Source organism: Toxorhynchites rutilus, chromosome 2 (genome assembly GCF_029784135.1).
Source record: "Toxorhynchites rutilus septentrionalis strain SRP chromosome 2, ASM2978413v1, whole genome shotgun sequence".
NCBI lineage: Eukaryota > Metazoa > Arthropoda > Insecta > Diptera > Culicidae > Toxorhynchites > Toxorhynchites rutilus.
In genome coordinates, this window is record NC_073745.1 from 284,575,554 (window position 1) to 284,596,039 (window position 20,486).

Consider the following 20,486-nt stretch of genomic DNA (forward strand, 5'->3'; position numbering starts at 1 on the left):
CCATTTAGCTTGATATGTGCGGGTGACCACTATGCCCCCACTTCCCCTACATGAGTTGTTAGTAGCAAGACCTACACGATAAAAACTTGAATTGAGCACAAATTGAATGGGCAACATACATAACAATAACAGATAAATGCCCATTATCGGTATATCGAGAATAATTCTTTATACGCATCAACTCACATTGTGAGCTGATGCCCGAATTTAGGTTACCTTGTGGTTTGTGTTTTGTTATCAATACCTTCAAACATCCACGTTTTCTTACTATGAGCAAGTTCATGAGTCCAATCGCAAAACTGTTCATTGATTGATTTTCTAATTGACCCCGTTGAATTTAGCTTTTACTATAAAATTCCTAGTATTTCTAACAAAACTGTTTCATTTATATGGCAGACCTCCCCCCTCCCCTCTTCAGAAAGGTAGGAGAAGTGTTGAACCACCTTATGGCGGGTTTACATAAGGGAGATCTATAGCTATAGATGGATTTATTCACGTAAAAATAGATGTAAACGGGTGAGAATAAATATGATACACTTATTCGAGGTATATATAACTTGAATAAATTCAGCATATGTAAACACTTGTGAGTTTCTCACTGGTGAGAAATCACTAAAGTTGGATGCAGTTCTACTTCAGGTGAATAAATTCACCGAAAATATGAATATATTTATTATAGAAGTTCACGCTAGTGTAAACGGTTGATGCGATTTTTATAAATCTCATCATATTTCTTCACATGAATATATCACTAGTCTAAACCCACCCTTAGACATGTTTCTTGCTCTCTAAAACCTCCACATGCCAAATGTGATTCGGTTTGCTTGATTAGTTCTTGAATTATGCAGATATGTATGCTTCGTATGTATGGCAGTAAAGAGAGAAGGGAGGAGTATCTAACCACCATAGAAACATCTATTGCACCCTAAAACCTTCAGATGCCTAATTTGGTTTCATTTGCTTGAATAATTTTCGAGTAATGCAGAAATTTGTGTTTCATTTGTATGGCAGCACCCCCTTAGCGAGGGGGATGGAGTGTCTTACCACCATAGAAACATTTATTGCACCCTAAAACCTCCACATGCCAAATTTCGTTCCATTTGCGTGATTAATTCTCGAGTAATGCCGAAATTTGTGTTTCATTTGTATGGACGCCCCCTCTTAGGGAGAGGGGCGGAGAGTCTAACCACCATAGAAACATTTATTGCACCCTAAAACCTTTAGATGCCTAATTTGGTTTCATTTGCTTGAATAATTCTCGAGTAAAGTGCGATTCACATACAACATCCACGTCACGTTCACGTTCCGTCCCGTCACGTTGCGTCAATTATTCTTCCAAGCAGCTTTTATGCAAACATTCACATACACCGGCAACGGCAACTTCGACTTGCCGTTGCTGGTGTATGTGAATGCTTCAATAGGAATTGCATGGATGAATAATTGACGCAACGTGACGTGACGGAACGTGAACGTGACGTGGATGTTGTATGTGAATCGCGCTTTATGCAGAAATTTGTGTTTTATTTATATGGCAGCCCCCCTTAGGGAGGGGGAGGTGTCTCAAACTATAACGAAAATCTTCCCCGGCCCCAAAAACCCCTATATACCAATTTTCATGTTGATCGGTTCAGTAGTTTCCGAGTCCATAATAATCAGACAGACAGACAGACAGACAGAATTCCATTTTTATATATATATATATATAGATTTAACAATCCGGACATTTCGGATGCAAAGGATTGGCACAAACAGTCCTATTTTATGTATATTACAACAATTGTACCGTCCTCGAATAAGCACCAACTAATTCCTTTTACTCGCTAGAACTTTTTCAATTTTGCTAATTTATTGTTTCGCTGCAGCGCCATTCGCCGTAGCTTCCGCCAGTACGGCTTCTGCTCCGGATCAAGTTCATCCAAAGTTTGTGGTTTACCAACGTGCAAACTCCACAACCAATCCGGATACTCAGAATCTGGTTTCAGCTTTATGTCCTCGCCCTTTTTCATTATATTACTGCCGCAAACATAGTTTACCAATTTGTTGACATCCGTTTCTACCGGTATCACTTTTTTCTCCACCACAGGACCAAGCTTGCCTAGTTTCTTTTTCTTTGATCCAAGAGCTAAAAGAATATTTGAAAACGATTTTGAATTACTCGGTATTTGATTAACTAGCTCACCTCCACCCGGCTTAGGTGTTGCATAATTTCTAATTGCGGCTATTTGAATTGAACACCGTCGAAACATAGAGGATAATATACTGCTGGCTATGACTGTATTCATAATAACTACACAAAATAATACAATATTCGAAGAATAATTATCCAAAAACCATTAAATTTAATCCAGAATTTGTGTTTGTTTATTTTTGAGAACGTTCACATGCTTCTGCTGTCAAGTTTGTGCGAGTGCGACAAATGAAACCGTTCACCCGATGAACTTTTTGTTCATCGCGCACTCATTTTCTGCTCTGCTGTCAGCTGGCCCAAACAAATATGGGCTCCGTTGAATAACATTTGAACATCGAGATGAAACCGGAGATTTTGTAAACCATGGTGGCCATAAAAACCCTAGGGAAGACTGCTATATACATCGCAATTGGCGGTATCACCGCTACAATGTTCATGAAGTTGAAATTGGAAAGCCGAGTTCGAGATCAACCCTATTACCGGGAATCTATGAAAATTCTCCGAGCGCATCCAGGTGAGCTGACATAATCTGACATAATCTGTAGTATCAATTGATATAGAATTCCTTATCGACAGGTGCGATCACGTTGCTTGGGGAACCGATTAAGGATATGGGTTTCGATTTTGGAGAGCAGAGTAAAAAGTATAATGACGGCAAGATTGATGGGTTTTCCGTCGCGGTCAAAGGAACTAATCAACGTGGGAAACTGCATTTCTGGGCGGAGCACAAAGAAGACAAGTGGAACATAACTCGGGCAGAGTTGGAACTGGATAGCGAACCAGATCGGAGGTTACTCATACAAAAGATTTGATATGGAAATTGTACATTGTTAGGATAGATTAGGCTATCAAAATATATCAAGTTCAAACAAGTATTGATTCATTTGATTTGCATCTCTGAGGATGATTCCTCTTATTTCTATTTTTACCGTTTATTGATAAGTTATAGTTATGATTCCAATGGCTTAGTGGCTGATGCTTTACGGGCCAATTTTTTTTCTCGTCAACTAATGTTTTAGACACACGCTGACACGCGTGTTTTTTGAACCTGCCAAAATTAAAGCGTGTTAGGTCAAGTCATAAATTAAGGTGTGATAAAGCATTGATACAAGTAACACTATGTAGCTGCAACTATTGTGCCAATACGCTTATCAACGTCACCTATAAAATACTTCTTTCCGACATTTTCTGCTGTGAACCAGACGAGATCGTTGAAAAAAGGGACATTCTCGAAAGTTTGTTTTTTTATTCTTTACTAGCTGACCCGGCAAACTTCGTCCCGCCCAAAATTTGTTTTTTGTTATCAATGCCTTCAAACTTACACGTTTTCTTACTAAGCGCAAATTCATAAGTCCAATCGCAGAACTGTCTATTGATTGATCTTCTAATCGACCCCGTTGAATTTACCTTTTACTAAAAAATCCTAGTACTTCTACCAAAACTCATCATTATAATATCAGATTATTTTCGGACACAGACCCCTCTCTCTTCTCCCCTTCAGAGACGGGGGAGGAATGTCTATTGACCATAGAAATGTTTCGTGCCCCCTAAAATCTTCACATGCCAAATTTGGCTCTATTTGCTTGATTAGTTTTCGAGTTATGCAGAAATTTGTTTTTCATTTGTATCACAGCCCACCCTAAGAGAGGGAGAAGTATCTAACCACCATAGAATCATTTATTGCACCCTAAAACCTCCACATGCCAAATTTGGTTTTGTTTGCTTGATTAATTCTCGAGTATTGCAGAAATTTGTGTTTCATTTGTATGGCAGCCCTCCCCTTAGAGAGGGGTGTGGAGTGTCTTACCATCATAGAAACATTTATTGCACCCTTAAACCTCCACATGCCAAATTTCGTTCCATTTGCGTGATTAATTCTCGAGTAATGCCGAAATTTGTGTTTCATCTGTGAGGCAGCCCCCCTTAGAGAGGGGGGTGGAGTGTCTTACCATCATCTTACCATAGAAACATTGATTGCACCCTCAAACCTCCACATGCCACATTAAGTTCAATTTGCGTGATTAATTCTCGAGTAATGCCGAAATTTGTGTTTCACTTGTATGGCAGCCCCCCCTTAGAGAGGGGGGTGAAGTGTCTTACCATCATAGAAACATTTATTGCACCCTAAAACCTCCACATGCCACATTTCGTTCCATTTGCGTGATTAATTCTCGAGTAATGCAGAAATTTGTGTTTCATTCGTATGGCAGCCCCCCCTTAGAGAGGGGTGGAGTGTCTTATCACCATAGAAACATTTATTGCACCCTAAAACATTTAAATGCCAAATTTCGTTCCATTTGCGTGATTAATTCTCGAGTAATGCAGAAATTTGTGTTTCATTTGTATGGCAGCCCCCCTTAGAGAGAGGGGTAGAGTGTCTTACCACTATAGAAACATTGATTGCACCCTCAAACCTCCACATGCCACATTTAGTTCAATTTGCGTGATTAATTCTCGAGTAATGCCGAAATTTGTGTTTCACTTGTATGGCAGCCCCCCCTTAGAGAGGGGGGTGAAGTGTCTTACCATCATAGAAACATTTATTGCACCCTAAAACCTCCACATGCCACATTTCGTTCCATTTGCGTGATTAATTCTCGAGTAATGCAGAAATTTGTGTTTCATTCGTATGGCAGCCCCCCCTTAGAGAGGGGTGGAGTGTCTTATCACCATAGAAACATTTATTGCACCCTAAAACATTTAAATGCCAAATTTCGTTCCATTTGCGTGATTAATTCTCGAGTAATGCAGAAATTTGTGTTTCATTTGTATGGCAGCCCCCCCTTAGAGAGAGGGGTAGAGTGTCTTACCACTATAGAAACATTGATTGCACCCTCAAACCTCCACATGCCACATTTAGTTCAATTTGCGTGATTAATTCTCGAGTAATGCCGAAATTTGTGTTTCACTTGTATGGCAGCCCCCCCTTAGAGAGGGGGGTGAAGTGTCTTACCATCATAGAAACATTTATTGCACCCTAAAACCTCCAAATGCCAAATTTCGTTCCATTTGCGATTCTCGAGTAATGCAGAAATTTGTGTTTCATTCGTATGATAGCCCCCCTTAGAGAGAGGGGTGGAGTGTCTTAACATCGTAGAAACATTTATTTCACCCTAAAACCTCCACATGCCACATTTCGTTCCATTTGCGTGATTAATTCTTGAGTAATGCAGAGATTTGTGTTTCATTTGTATGGCAGCCCCTCCTTAGAGAGGAGGGTGGAGTGTCTTACCACTATAGAAACATTTATTGCACCCTAAAACCTCCAAATGCCAAATTTCGTTCCATTTGCGATTCTCGAGTAATGCAGAAACTTGTGTTTCATTTGTATGGCAGCCCCACCCCCCTTAGAGAGGGGGGAGGGGTCTCAAACTATCACGAAAACCTTCCCCGGCACCAAAAACCCCTACATACCAATTTTCATGTCGATCGGTTCAGTAGTGTCCGAGTCCATAACAATCAGACAGACAGTAGCGACGGCAGTAGACTTTGCCGCATGGTAAAACAAATGCAGAGATCGAAATGCTCCCCGATTTGAGACGAAAAACATTCGGTGAACCCACGGGGAAAAATAGCTTGCTGCCTACTTGCTGGATCAGATAGCTAGGATATGTGGAGGCGAGAGAATGTTATACGCTCACTTCGATTCTCGCGAGAAACGCAAAGCCAATTTTTATTTTTCGGTGAGTTATGATTGCGAAAAATGGTTTCGTTTTCAGTGACTCCTTGATGCCGATAATGGTTTTTCACTTCTTCAGTACAGCTGAAAACATGCGGAAATATTGGGTTTCATCGTGAAGTGAACATGAGACGGAGTAATATTTGTACAATTCAGACGCTGTCCAAATGCAGATCGTTTGGACGCTGCTCTAACAGACTAATGTTGGTAAAGTTAGCTTTGATTTTTCGCTCCATATTTTCAGTACCAAATGAGAGACGAAAAAGCATTCTCGTTGAACTTCCGAGATAGAGATTTTCCATATCTCTTTCTCTCTGAAAAAGAATTTTCGGTGAAAAGGAAGAGACGAAAATATCAACAATATAGGTTCATCGAAAACTAGATTGATTGACTGAATATTTATCGCACAGCCGAGCGATAATTTCGATCTCTGAACAAATGACATAAAATATATATAAAAATTAACATAAATTTGAAATTGAACGAACAACAATTTTAAACTAGAATAATAACATTAAGAACATTTTAAACCATTTTTAAACAATTAAATAAAAATTATTGGTGTTTCTCCACTTGCTGCCTACTTGCTGGATCAGATAGCTAGGATATTCTCGGACTAGTGGAGAAGAAGCCTTGCCTTTGCAGATGCCGAAGTGGTCTTATTCCCCTTCATCGTGGAGGGGAAGGAACAAGGATCTTCGTGGCTGATCCATTGTTCACATGTTAGATCCTGAAGAACAATTCGGCATCTTTAAAATAGCAGAAAAGCGCTGCATAGCGATTTCGCAGATCATCAAATTTTGGACAGCCACACAGGAATGTTCGACGGAGTTGTGGATTTGACAGTGGTCGCAGAGTAGACGGAAAGGTCCTCCGTTGAAACCGTGCGAGACCGAGCAGTGGCTGGTTCTCAGTCTGGACAGGATTCGTTGTTCTCGCATCATTTTAACATCCTCGAATCCTGCAATCGAGCCCTTAACCTTTCTGAGGAACTGCCCTCTCTCTGCGAACCACAGTTTGGCCCAGGAGGTGCGGAAAGAGTTGGTGATCTACAACTTCATGTCATCAAGCGGCACCTCCCGAGTGAAAAACGGTCCGATGTGACCGATTCCGGCAAATCGGTCGGCCGCTTCGTCCCCTGCAATACCACTGTGTCCTGGAACCCACATGAGCACAGTGTCGGGCAATAGGTTCTTCCTGACGACCTGTACCCATGGGTGTCAGGACCTAGTCTCACCGATGGCATCAATGACACTTGCAGAATCGGAGACGACCAGCAGCGGCTTGGGAAATGGAATGCCTCGAAAATGCTTGGAGCCTCTTCCTCGTATGTATTTTGTCTTCGACGTATTGATGACAAGCCCAACCCAAAAGGCCTCAGTTTTCAGTCTTCTTCATCGTCTCGAAGCTTCGTGTCACAATGTCAATGTCGTTTGGGAACCCGTAAAGCTGGACTGACTCTCGGAAAATTATACCACTCCACTACCACAGACACAATTGTACCATTGTGCCTATCTCCGATCTTCTGATCACACCTTCTAATGCGATATTAAACAGCGAGCAAGAAAGCCCATCACCTTGCCGTAGTCCTCTCCGAGATTCGAAGGGACTCGAGACGATCCCCGATATTCAAACCACACAAATTACTCGATCCATCGTCGCATTGATTATTCGTGTCAATTCATCCGGAAAACCGTGTTCGTGCATAATTCGCCATAGCTTGTACTGATCGATTGTATCATAAGCTGGTTTGAAGTCGATGAAAAGGTGATGTGTAACTACGTTTAACTCGCGACATTTCTGCAGAACCTGTCCTATCACGAAAATCTGGCTCCGTGGTGGCTCGGGCATTCATAAATCCCGCTTGATATTGCCCCACGAACTCCATTGCAAACGGTGATAGACGGCGGCACAGTATCTGAGAGAGATCCTTGTAGATGGCGCTTAGCAGCGTGATCGCACAGTAATTACAGCAATTCAGCTTGTCGTCCTTTTTGCAGATTGGACACACGATCCCTTCCATCCAATCCTTCGGTAAGCGCTCAACCTCCCATATCTTGACGATTACCCAGTACAGTGCTCTAACTAGTGCTAACAGTGCTCTAACTAGTGCTAACTAACTGTCGACATCAGGGCTTTATTGTTTTTCAACCATCCAATCTCTTCCCGTACTTCTTGAAGATCAAACGCCGGTCATCGACTGCACGTGCTCCTAGAGCTATCGTCGTATCGCTTCCATCCGCTACTGCATCGTCGTTAAGATGTTCGTCGCAATGTTGTTTCCACCTTTCAACCACCTCAGCCTCGTTAGAGAGAAGATTACCCTCCAAATCACGATACATATCGGCTTGTGGCACATAGCCCTTGCGCGAGCGGTGAAGCTTCTCGTAAAACCTACGTGCGTTGTTTGCGTGGTACAGGTGTTCCCTGTCTTCCTGCTGGCGCTTTTTCGTGTGGAAGATCGAGTTTTGTCTGTATCGTTCCACATTAGCTCTCGTACGGTGCTGCAGCATTTTCGCTCTCGCTGCATTCTTCTCCTCAACTAACTGCTTGCATTCGCCGTCAAACCAGTCATTCCTCCGGTTCGAAGCCGTCGTACCTAGCGCCGCCATAGCAGTGCAACCTATGGCTGTACGAATATCCCTCCAGCCATCTTCAAGAGTAGCTGCGCCTAGCTGTTCTTCCGTTGGTAGCACTGCTACCGGCCGCTGCCTCTATTTCATGGCAACAGCGGTGTTCCGTAGTTGCTCAGTGTAGCAACAGCTTTATGGATATCCTTGCGGGGAAGGGAGTACTTCGGACTTCCATACCTTTTTGCCTGAAAAAACTGCCGGCCAGTTTCCCAAAACAACAGGAATTTTTATTCTGAGATCATACACCTCAGCACCTGTTCTGATACCCATTTTCCTAGATTCCATCCAATCGCTGTTCTGAGGATGGCCCAACGTGTAAGAGATTCTTCTTCTTTCTTTGTTTTTAAGAGGCTTTAAACTTTGCAGTTCATTAGCCTCTACATGTAAGAGATTTAGAACGCTAAAGTGATCAGTTCTGTCCACGTTCAGTTTTTTCTTTAATTTTTTAAGCTTTATAGTGTTTTTCTAAGCCTCTTGCTGAACATGTTGATTGAAATGTAACAGATGAAGGACAGCCTCCAGTGCTCTAGTGATTGCAACGCATGATACACCCACACTAGCGCTGCTAGAAAGCATTTAATTTTCGGCAGAAACCTTGTCCTTTCATGCCTTGTAGCGTCAAATAAGCAAATAATGTCATCCCCCCAACGCTTTAAAATGTTTGTATGTATGGAAGCAGACATTCCCAAACAAAAAAAAAGTCCAAACGACGTCAACGGGAATCGAACCAAGGACGGCTGGAATGCAAGACTGTTTAACACGACCACGCTATCCATATAACTAATTATGCTGTTGCGCAGAAGCGTGATAATATTACATCTCATTACAAATTGAAGTTGGAAAGTGTTTTCTAATTTCACTCAAAAACAATAATTTTTCTCTTAAAAAACACCTTCGCAAGTCCCAAAAAGTCGATTTTCGGTCAAGAATTTGTTTTTGTGATAACACCAGATTTCGACGTTTTATGCCTTTTTAAGTCATTTGGCATCGAAAAAAAAACGATTTTCCAAATTTCCTGCCCCCTTGGAAGATTTTCGAGGATCAAAAATCAAAACTTTGAGCGCCTTGAGGCACCCCTAAATCATGTCCGATCGAGCTGAAACTTTGTACAGATCATTTTTTTGGGCCAATAAACAAAATGTAGATGGTCGGTTCTTTGAATTCGATAATTTTTTTTTTCATACCTTCATTGCCTTTCAAGGCTAAGTCCCAAAACTGAAAGCCAAGGGTGACATTGCGCATTTCGAAACGAGTGATTTTTGTTCGTTTCGACCACTTGAACTTAACTTTGTTTACGAACCCAAACATTTTACATTTCTCTACGAGACAAACTTTGCTCTAAATCTAGTATACTGAAAACATTAACTTGAAAAAGATACATAGGGCCCTATTCCAGAAAACGAGACGAGCAATTCGTCTCGTCTCGTCTCGGCTTCAGTCACTGTAGAGACGAGAAAAATATCCCATTTTCGTTAATATGTGAAGACCCTTTTCGTGCCATGTTCATATATTCAAAACAGTCATCTAGCATCCCTGGATATGAGTTCAATGTTTACATTTGGTTGTGTGTCCATTTGAAAAACTGTAAAATCTTGCAATTACTGAATTGAATTTGATGGTTGCAGTTGAAAACATACATTGCTTATGCAATACTAGTTTAGCCGTGAAACAATTTTTGAAGATAAAGGCGGAGCAGAAGAATACCGATGCTTTCAATCAACAAGATAAACAAACACATCAAACAAACTAGACGATTCGACTGATTCAATAACAAGTGCGGCCAAACGGTCGTCGAACCAGACGAGCTACTCGTCTGTTTTTAGTCGAGCTCGGCTTCTGGAATATGAGAACAAACGAGACGAGCGCTCGTCTGCTCGTCTCGTTTTCTGGAATAGGGCTCATAATAATAAAACCAATTCGATTTGAGTTCGAATTTTCTCGAAACGAGTTGCTCGTTTCGAAATGCGCAATGCCACCCCAGATATCGACGTTTCATGCATTTTTAAGTCATTTGGCATCGAAAAAAAAATCGATTTTCCAAATTTCCTTTACTCCCTCCTTAGAAGATTATCGAGGATCAAAAAATCAAAACTTTGAGTGCTTTGAGGCACAGATCATTTTTTTGGACCAATAAACAAAATGTACATGGTCGGTTTTTGAAATTTGACATGACCATTTTCGCTGCCACCCTAGTGTACATATATGGCAAAGTAATGCGTGCTTATTTGAAACGTGTCTCTTGTTTCGCTCGCTCGTATTAATCTTATATTGCCGTACCATACATATTATACAAATGCTTACCAGTATGAGTCATTACATTTTTTGTTGCACCCGTGGTCGAGTGGTTAGCGTCTCACATTATCATGCTAGGTGTTAGGGTTCGATTCCCGTTCCGGACGGGGGATTTTTTCGTCAAAGAAATTTCCTTCGACTTGCACTGTGGTCACGCGTATTCTAGAGCTTGCCACTCAGAATACATTCAAGGCGTGTTATTTGGCTTAAGAAATCTCAACTAAGTATTAATAAATAACGCTAGTTAATGCATACGTTGAGACGGCAAAAGTTTCACAGGGAACGTTAACGCCATTCAAGAAGAAAAAGACATTTTTTGTTATTTTTACGCTCATTTTATGTAATAAATCGGGATGACAAAACATGAGCTAAAAATCAATTTTGGGTGTCGTCGTTAGAGTTCGTTTAGCTTTTTTGTAGCTACCGTCAGGATATTCTAGGCCAAACAATGGCAGTATAGATCCACATAGCCATTCTTGATTTAAGACCTCATGTTCTGTCTATCACTTCAGAACAAGCCCATAGGGCTTTATTGGTCCTACTAATGATTGAATCTAAGTGTGCGTTCCAGATTAGTTCAGCAACTAGGATTACGCCCATGTATTTCACTGAAACGCTGCATTCCATTTCCTCTCTCCCTCTCTCCTCTCTCCCTTATTGCTGTTGCAATAAATTAATAAGTTAAGGAATAATTGTTGTTTTTGAGGGATTTATACTCAGACCATGATACACTATGATACATCAAGGTTTCAGGCCATCTGCATCCTGCTCGATATCACGTCGTCGAACTGTATGACTAGATCGTCAGCGAAACCCACGACTTCGAAACCTTTTCTCTCAGCTTCTCGGGAGGTCATCAACCACTAGCACCCAAAAGAGAGGTGATAGAACTCCTCCTTGTGGCAACCTTTTGTGCAATTACAGATATCGACGACCTGCCCAGCTCCGAGGTAATTTGTCTATGTGTGAGCATGCCATGGATCCATTCGACTATACAGTATCGAAATGTCTTCTTCTCATAGCCTGTGCCATTGATAGTTAGGAAGCATCATCGAAAGCACCTGTCAAGAAACGCACATAATACGGTTTCTTCTGACGAAAGTGATTTTTCATTTTTTGTCATAAGCGTGTATAGCGCGCTGTTCAGCGTGGCTTTTTTCCGTGGTTTCATTTTACGCGATTCTCTCGAAATTACGCGTATGAGCATATGGATATGAATGCAGACTTTATGTATTCATATAATACTTTTTCTTTAGTTTTTAACAGTATTGACGAAGAACAAATTGATCTGAATGCCTTTGGTAGTGATTTATCACGTTTCCCCTCTATTGGAATGAAAACTACTTTAACAAGTCTCCATATCGGAGGAATGTACTCTAGTATCAGACTAGCCTTAAAAATATCGATTAGAGGTGAAATTAGCTTTGAATCTCCATTTTGAATCAGGGCCGGAAAAATGCAGATTTGTAGAGGAGAAAGTCATTGAGAACAAAATTGGGTATACTTCTAAGATTTGTGAGATAGCAGTTCTTTTGAAATGATAATCTGTGGATCATAATATAACATGCCTTCGAATATAAGAGCACGAAGGACTTTGGACGGTTTCTAGCTAAGAGCTAAATTGATACTGACTTTTTATATGAATTTTTATTCAATTTTCATATATATGTAATAATAATTAAATATACATAATTTTTTATTATTTTTTTCAATTTATTATAGTTATTTTCTTGTTTTTCTCCTTCACTTCCTCTCTCGTGTTTCTTTTTTTATTTACCTCATAATTACTCAACGGCTTTTTGTGTAGTGTTGTGTTTATACTTGCTTTTTTTTACTTACTGTCGTCTCCGTCAGTGTGTGTATGTGAATGTTTGCTCTTGTTTAAATGTATCATTATCGTTTTTTTTTGTTATCATGGATTTATGTTCATTATTTGCTTAAACATTAATCCTGCTCACGGGCGTGTGTGTGTGTGTATCGGGATGCGTACACATCGCGTAACGTATCTTGGTTTCGAAACGGTTGCTATTGTTGCTGTAACCACTATTTTTTTCTGGAGAGCGCAAAATTCAATTGATCTCATGCTTTTTCTCTAAATTAGTTTACGCTAACGCTGCTGCTGCTGCTGCTTAGTAGTTTTTCTGGGGGTGGTTGGTTGATAAGGACATGATAAAGTGCTTTGTGGGAGGCTTTGAGCGTCACCTCCGGCATCGAATCTACCCCCCGATGTTTGGTAGTAGTGTGTAATGGATTCCTATTCGTGTTACGTCGTTTTACGTTTTATCATTTATTTTGGTAGTTTGTTGTATTCGTTCTTCCTCTCTCCATTGCGATACCCTAAATCAGGATTCGAATCCTACCTAGCCTTAACCGATGGGAGCTGTTAGAGTGAGTGTGCAGTTCAGTGTTTCATAGTATTCCTATGCAGTCTAAACTGAGCAACTGGAAAATGAAGTGTAAGGCAATGTTTCGCGAAGTAATGAAAGGATGTGTCATTTTGGTAGATGATGTCAGCATGATGTCGGCGTACACTGCTCTGAAATGCTATTGATTACGTTGGAAAGTCTGCCCAAACCAGGCTGAATCATTAAACTGAGCATGTATATAGATTATTCGCATTGGCGGCATTGAGCTTCGTGTTTCGTTGACGAAAATTATGAACAAAAATCAACTTTTCCATATCAAATATGTATTTACTGTAATAAACGAACACGTTTCCTAACAGTGATGCACAAATCTTGAACGAAAATTATATTAATTTAAAACTGTCTGATAAAGAGTACCTTTGCTTCACGCCAACGGAAGATGTCAACACTGTACCTTCGATATCGCGAATTTGTCAATCTGGTTGGCACTGCCACTCATGTCACGATTTAATAATTCACTGTTTAAAATAATTAGTGAATTCATAAATGCATATGTACAAGACACGACACGACGCTTTACTAATAAAACCAGCAGTAATAGTACTTTTCTAGGTTCAAAAATTTAGACTAGGGATGTCTCATTTTTGTTCTACTTAATTTCAAAAGGCAATAGTCATTCACGTTATTTTCGAACTGGGGCGTTTGGCTTAGTAGACAGGCACGATTTAGATTATCCCATTTCGAAAGAATTTCAGGTTTATTCTAAAAAATCTATATATTTCATCAGAGCTTAACAAACTCAGAATTATTTCTGTTGAACTGTTGAACGTTCCAGCAATAATGTATTATTTTTCTCAGCAATTTGTTGATTAGCATTTCATTGCTAAAGCGTCTTGAGGAAGACGACAAACTTTTTTGTAATAGTTTAATATATCATACAGTATGCGTGATAAAGTTTTCACCTTCGTAAAAATTAGGTTTCCATTTCACCTGTGATACAATGTTTAGGTTTTTTTGCATGCACATAAGTCATAATTCATATCGTAATAGGATGCGACTAAAAGAAGTCGATTTCAGTTGCACCATGACGAAGTGGCAGCGTATTCGTGATTTTTCCCACGCGCAAATGTCACAAAAAGACATTTCCATCACCGTGGGAGTGTTCCGGTGGACCGTGGAAAAGGTCTTAAACCAAGAAAAGAAAGGGCAAGTATCCGCGAAGCAGACCACAGGTCGTCCGAGATCAGCTCGGATTCCGAGGGTTATCGCTGCCATCAAAAGATTCGAGTGAATCCAGTGCATTCAATGAGGGACATGGTGAAGGAACACGAGATCAGCAATTTTACGGGACATAAGATCATAGTCGATAGGAAGAAGTCAAGACTATGGAGAAAAAATACCCACATGATCTAGGAGCTGCGAGTCGAACGATGTAAGAAAATATTGAACTTCCTCGAGTGAAAAAACCCGGTAATCCTGTACAAAGACGAGAGCATGTTTACCGTCGATCCCGTATCAAATTCCAGAATCGATCGCTTTATTAGCTCTCCTGGCAAAAGGCGTGGCGGACGGGCATAAAAAAGTGTATCTGAACAAGCATCCTGCTAGCGTTATGGTGTTTGGATTTGTGGCTTCCGATGGTGAAAAAATTAACACGGCGTTCATTCCAGAAGACGACAAAGCAAAAACACGGAGGTCTACATAGGGATTTTAAGTATGTTCTTCCGTGGATCAAAGAGCAGTATGGTCAAAAGATGTATTTTCAACAAGATAGGGCTCCGTGCCATACTTTGAAACGCACTCAGAAGTGGTTGCAGGAACATCTGCCGTTCTGGGCGAAGGATATTTATCATGATCTGTAGATTTTCCACTAGTTTCGTCAGCGGCTCTACAGTATCCTAGATCAGCAGTACTCAAGTTTTTTCATAGGGGCCACAGACACACGTTAATCATTGTGCCGCAAAAATAAGTAAAAATAAAGAAGGGTGGTGTCCAAGACACAAATATCTCTTAGATGCTCCCAAAAAACGCCTCAAAGAACACGCAGAACGGTAACAGAAAATCCGAACCGAATAGGTTGTATTGTGGTGTTAAAGGCGACAGCAACCGCTGCGGAATAATTTTTTACAATCTGTTTCCCACCGAAGAATACAGCTCTCAGCACTGAGAAATATCTTCTTCACATCCGCCTTGATACGCGCTGCAATTTGACGCCACTCTTAACCTGGGAACATTGCTGGAATTCGCGAAAATTTAATTGTCGATCGGATGAAAGTCACCAACGGGTCAATCACGATTCATCAGTCATCCAGGCAGTGGCAACGAGGTTTTCCAGATGGACTTCCACAAAGAGCTTTAAGTTCAGTTTTCCAAATTGGCCTTCTCCGAGCCTAGAGACGATTGAACTCTGAGAAATTAAGAATTTTGAAAAAACCTATGCAATTCAAAACATCATGGGAAATTATTCTGAAGCGAAAAATTTTACACGTCCTTTCAACACAGAAGCAAAATCAAATCTGAAGTAGGCCAGAGTGAGCACAATATTTATAGCATCCAACAAGCATCAACTGGTTACCAATCTTGACTGAGATGGATTTTGAAGCAAACTATTGGAAACCCAAAAGTCGGTAAATATGAGTACCGTCATGCAGGGGCGAATTGATCATCGTGGTGAAATTGATCAAACGTACTAATGAAAAAAAACCGGAAAGTGTTGAAGTTATTATTTAATTTAATTTAAAAACTTTTTCATACGACACGTACAATAATCATCTGTAGGTTCTTTTCGTCAATGGTTCCCATCGAATCGCTTATTGAATTTCATAAAAATTTTATTGTTTTCTGAATAACATTTTCGTTTCTATTTTCAAGCATCATAAAGGAACATGTTCCCCACACATCAAAACGATAATAGTGGACGCTAAACATATTAATTCACACCCATGTGATTCTTTAGGAGTAAAAACAGTGACCAGATAGTTGCAATTTCTATTAAAACAAATGAGAAAAACTAATTTTACAAGAAACCATCATGGAAAACAACTTTTTGACGTGGGACTACGGCTAATCGGAATATATCGGGGAGGTAAAATTAAAACCCAAACACAGAACATGCTGGCTTATAACTCGAATATTTGTTTGCATCAATTGTTAGGAAATATTTATACGCATCTATCACACCTAATAAAACGTTATTTTTCCTGAGATAAGCAATCCCGTCCTGTTTTGATTAGCTTGATTAACGGTTTCCCCAACACAGCCATCAGTTCTTTACTTACACAGCAAATATGTTGAATTCAATTGAATTCGAAAATTGTTTCATTCAATCAATAATTTAATCAACACAAACAAATGATTACTAAGCTAACGGTAGTCCCACGTCAACCTCGCGGTTATATTATAAATATAACCCACCCATTTTTTTTTTATCTTAACCAAGCAAACAATGTTGCGGCTCAATTTTCTCGAAACAGCTGAACCGAATTAAATAAATTTAAAGGCACCCTTTAAAGATTTATCGGAATTCGCTACGGGTTCCGGAGATATGACCGGAAAAAATGCAGGGCCCATAGATTCCAGATCCCAATACTACACAAAACCTTCCATGGGGTATCAATGATTTTCTTCAAAACTAGCCTATATGATCTCATTGACTTAAACCGGATATGTTCCGGATCAGGTTTCCGAGGAAAGGGGTCACTTTATGATCAGAATCAAATCCTGTCATGCGACATCTCCAATTTCATAGTTTGTCAAAACTTTATGATTGGTAGCCATTTCAAGGGTTTCGGTCACATTAAGATAACCAAGATGGTCTCTGCAGATGAAACTTGAGATCGAGATACAACTATACCTTTAGGCTGATTAAATCAGATTTCGTTACCGCAAACCCTTGAGTTATCATCTAAATAATCGTAGGTGTAAAAATCAGTGAACTTCAGTACAGATGCAAAAATACAGAAGTACTATCCGCTACGGTGTCTCCACCGAACAACATTGCACTACTGTAAGCGATGTCTATCTTCCATTCTTTCTTTGTATCAAGCAAAACCGTTATGTGTGACATCAGTATTGAGAAAGACTGCAGCCTGCTAGCTGGATTGAGAGTGTGACTTGAATGATGATGATGTTTTGAACAGACATGGAAATTATCGTTCAACTGCGAGATAAGTATTTAGTCAGTCAGTTTTATAACATTCCCTCGCTTCTTATATTATAAACTTTTTTTTCCTGGGATATTTTTATTCTCAACATTTCGATCTCTGGTTTTGAATTATACAGATTTCGCAATTTCCCATTTCAATCGCATCTAGCCTCAAGGCCAATTTACAAAACTAAACTCAACTACCAGCCTTTGCTGCCGTCCGGTCGCTACCAGGATGACTGATGAATCGTGAACGCTGTGACCTTAAATCACGAATTGATTATTTATACTCAATAAATTGAAAAGGGGTAGAGCTTAAATTGCAATATCTTCTCTATCCACAACGTCCGTAGAACGAACGCTGCATTTACATTTGGAGCGAGCAATCCACCGATCCGAATTCGCAAGGGTACTTAAACAATGAGCCTTGTTGATACGCTTAGGCGCTCGTTAGTGACAGCAGGGATAGGTAAGTACAAGGATGAAAAGCAAATTACGTCAGAACAAAATATCTCTACCGACATTTTTCACTTCTTTCTATCACGGTGCCTATCACGATTTGACTACTGGTTCACCACCACCACCATCAGCTCAAGTCCGATGTCACTGAATGCCGTAGCCGCAAATATCGGCTTTCATTGCGTCCTGATGAAATTTTCATTGGCCTTAAACCCATAAACCTAGTGATCGGATGTGCTATTGTCCATCGAAGTGTGCAGTAAGCGGCACGAAATGAGATCGGGCTAGAAACATACCTGGAAAACATTCACACGAACACGCGTACAAACGTCTGACACGGTGTCAATGAGATGATATTTCTCTGAATGGATTTTTGTTCTCTTTCACTGTTAGTTGACCGAAGATGAGTATGAATATTGTAGGTGTTCATTCTCGCTGAAACTGTGTTCATTTGTCGTGAACTGCGTAACATTGGTGATTGAATTTGATGTTGTCTCAAAATCTTGCGCTGTTAGTAAAATGAATATGGGATTTTGCTACCCTGGGTAAGCACATAAATGGGCAGAACAAATGTATATGAAAAAAATATAAATGCTTCCAATTTTCTATAATTTAAACCGTTCACGAAATAATGAATCGTAATGTAGAGCATATCAAGCAAATCTTAGATAATTTACGATTTGATTGTTATGCAGATCATCAAAATATGATCGCAGCAAAAATAGCTATTAACGTTAAAACTGTTTCATAAAAATGTGCCGTGTTTTCTGATTTAATACCATGAAAGACGTAATCCTTAGTCAAAAAATAGATGATGATTTCTTAAGTTTTCGCGATTATTACACATACAAAATGGTTCAAAATAAAATCACACCAGGAGGGCCAACCTGAAGATCGAGTATAGCTGTCCTAAATGGACTTTCCGTAAAGGAATAACTTGAGAAAAGGGCGTCTCTCAGAACACAGACATAATTGAACCCTTACTCAATAATACATATTCTGTACAATGGTTGTCATTCACACAATGTGCATATCTCGACTGCGAAAGATTCAGCGAATGCGTTTCAAGGCAAGTGATGAAAAATTTGGCAATATCAAACCATCAACAAGACGCAAAAAGTAAAATCTTATCTTGGCATATCTTCGGCAAACAGTTCGCTCAGTTCGTCGGTTTGTTTCGCAAAGTTCAAATAAGGAAGGGGTAATGCGGGCTGGTAATGAAGCAGTTACGTAACCCCCAAAACTGTATGCGTCACGCTCTAACACGCTTATATAGCAGTGGGACCGGGTAGCCATACTTGGAATGAATACACGTGATAAAACAGTAAAGCAATGCGTCTCCCTGATCGATTCCAATTTCGAAGAACTGAGGTCGGAGCGGGTTGATGATGGTCGCGCGTGTGTGTGTGTACACTAAACTATTGAGCGCTGTTCTTATCAAGTTGTTTGTTCGCTTCGCCGCTGGGCGCAATTTGTTTCCTGCTACTACTATTTATACATTCTGGCTTTGTCGACTACCGCAAGTAAGAATGAACGAGAATGAGTGTTAAAGTGTATGTTTTGTGGATTGTTCCTAAACTCTGTTTTAAAAAGATCTTTACCTAGCAGGCCAAATGTCAGTGAATTCGAGTTTTTGTTTTGTCCTATATATCTTGCCTTATAATGGATTTATCTTTACTGTACGCGATCTCATTTACAGCGAAAATTTGAAAGATTCGTTCAACGGATCAACTAATGTTTCGAAAAAAAAATTGGCGCTCTTTCTCATGTTACATTTTCCCGTCTACCATAAACTGTGGCTGTTCTTTTTTTGCGTATGTTTATTGTAAAAATATGATGTTTCCTTTTTAAATTTTAGAAATTATCAGCTAATTTTATAATTGTTTCGCTTTTTGCCCCGGCTTTCGGTCGAACATAATCTCTCTAGACTGGCTAGATTGTTGCCGGGATCGCTCCCCGCCGTGGATTCACGATGTTTGTTTTTATTTTGTTCGTTCTAGCTTCCCACACGGATGTCCACGTCACTCGCATGCCCACCCTTGAGTCATTCTACTGCGTTTTCAGTTCCTTACCGATACTGTACGACACTATCTTACTCCAGTCGATTTTCGTCCTGGTGACGGGCAGTTGTCTCCGGAGTGCTTTGAACGTCGTGTCCGACATCGTCTGGTAGTTTTCCGATATTGCCGTCTGGTAATCGTGTTCGCTCTCCTCGATCAGTCGTATAATTTCCTTCGCGGTGGTCGCTTCATTCGTGATGACTACCGTCTCGCGACACTCCTTCGAGGAGACCAGCTGCACGTTGCCATCCTCGTAGTAGTGCACCTGCAGCTTCAGCAGACCCTTCAGCTCGGCCGTGCCGCCACCAGTCGCCGGAAAGGTGATGGACCACACCGAGCGCCACCGGCCGTTCCAGAAGTTCTTCGGCTGGAACTGGTGGTCCTCGATGCACACGTTCAGCGTTATCTGTCCGTTGCTGGTGCGACCGTACGTCGAGCAGGATCCGTTGCGGTAGTGATTGGCGGAGTACGTTAGTGATTCGATGTCGAGCATCGCGCGCCACTGCTCCGAGATGTGGTCGCCATCGTGGTTCTGCAGATCCGAGGCCTCTTTGCGAAGGTGGTCGAACCGGAAGCTCTGTTTCGTTCGCGGGTCAAAGAATCTACCCCCACCTGGAATGGAGGGAAATAAAAATAGAACACAACATTAGTCGCATGAAGGTATA

General features: G+C 40.5%; 3 protein-coding genes across 3 annotated transcripts in view; 1 reads left to right on the forward strand and 2 right to left on the reverse strand.

Annotated features, from left to right (window-relative positions):
• Positions 1 to 1,752: 1,752 nt before the first annotated feature.
• LOC129770582 (39S ribosomal protein L54, mitochondrial) lies at positions 1,753 to 2,418 on the reverse strand. Its single transcript, XM_055773504.1, has 2 exons — positions 2,180 to 2,418; positions 1,753 to 2,122 (listed from the first exon to the last, which is right to left on the reverse strand). Exons 1-2 carry the CDS (start codon positions 2,280 to 2,282, stop codon positions 1,821 to 1,823), a joined length of 405 nt encoding a protein of 134 aa, XP_055629479.1. The 5' UTR covers positions 2,283 to 2,418; the 3' UTR covers positions 1,753 to 1,820.
• A 42-nt stretch (positions 2,419 to 2,460) lies between these two features.
• LOC129770583 (uncharacterized) lies at positions 2,461 to 3,061 on the forward strand. The gene is made up of 2 exons (XM_055773505.1): positions 2,461 to 2,702; positions 2,765 to 3,061. Exons 1-2 carry the CDS (start codon positions 2,552 to 2,554, stop codon positions 2,998 to 3,000), a joined length of 387 nt encoding a protein of 128 aa, XP_055629480.1. The 5' UTR covers positions 2,461 to 2,551; the 3' UTR covers positions 3,001 to 3,061.
• A 9,359-nt stretch (positions 3,062 to 12,420) lies between these two features.
• LOC129767478 (F-actin-capping protein subunit alpha) overlaps positions 12,421 to 20,486 on the reverse strand; it is a 46,896-nt gene continuing 38,830 nt past the window's right edge. The window contains exon 3 of the mRNA XM_055768439.1: positions 12,421 to 20,433. Coding sequence (XP_055624414.1) covers positions 19,811 to 20,433 — 623 coding nt within the window. The 3' untranslated portion in view covers positions 12,421 to 19,810. The remainder of the gene's footprint in view (positions 20,434 to 20,486) is intronic.

What these genes read in the sequence shown, in the direction of transcription:
- LOC129770583 (XM_055773505.1), top strand. Translation starts at nt 2,552, where the DNA reads ATGGTGGCCATAAAAACCCTAGGGAAGACTGCTATATACATCGCAATT. An exon ending in AATTCTCCGAGCGCATCCAG is followed by an intron (nt 2,703 to 2,764) that starts GTGAGCTGACAT and finishes CCTTATCGACAG; the next exon opens with GTGCGATCACGTTGCTTGGG.
- LOC129770582 (XM_055773504.1), bottom strand. Translation starts at nt 2,282, where the DNA reads ATGAATACAGTCATAGCCAGCAGTATATTATCCTCTATGTTTCGACGG. An exon ending in AACACCTAAGCCGGGTGGAG is followed by an intron (nt 2,123 to 2,179) that starts GTGAGCTAGTTA and finishes ATATTCTTTTAG; the next exon opens with CTCTTGGATCAAAGAAAAAG.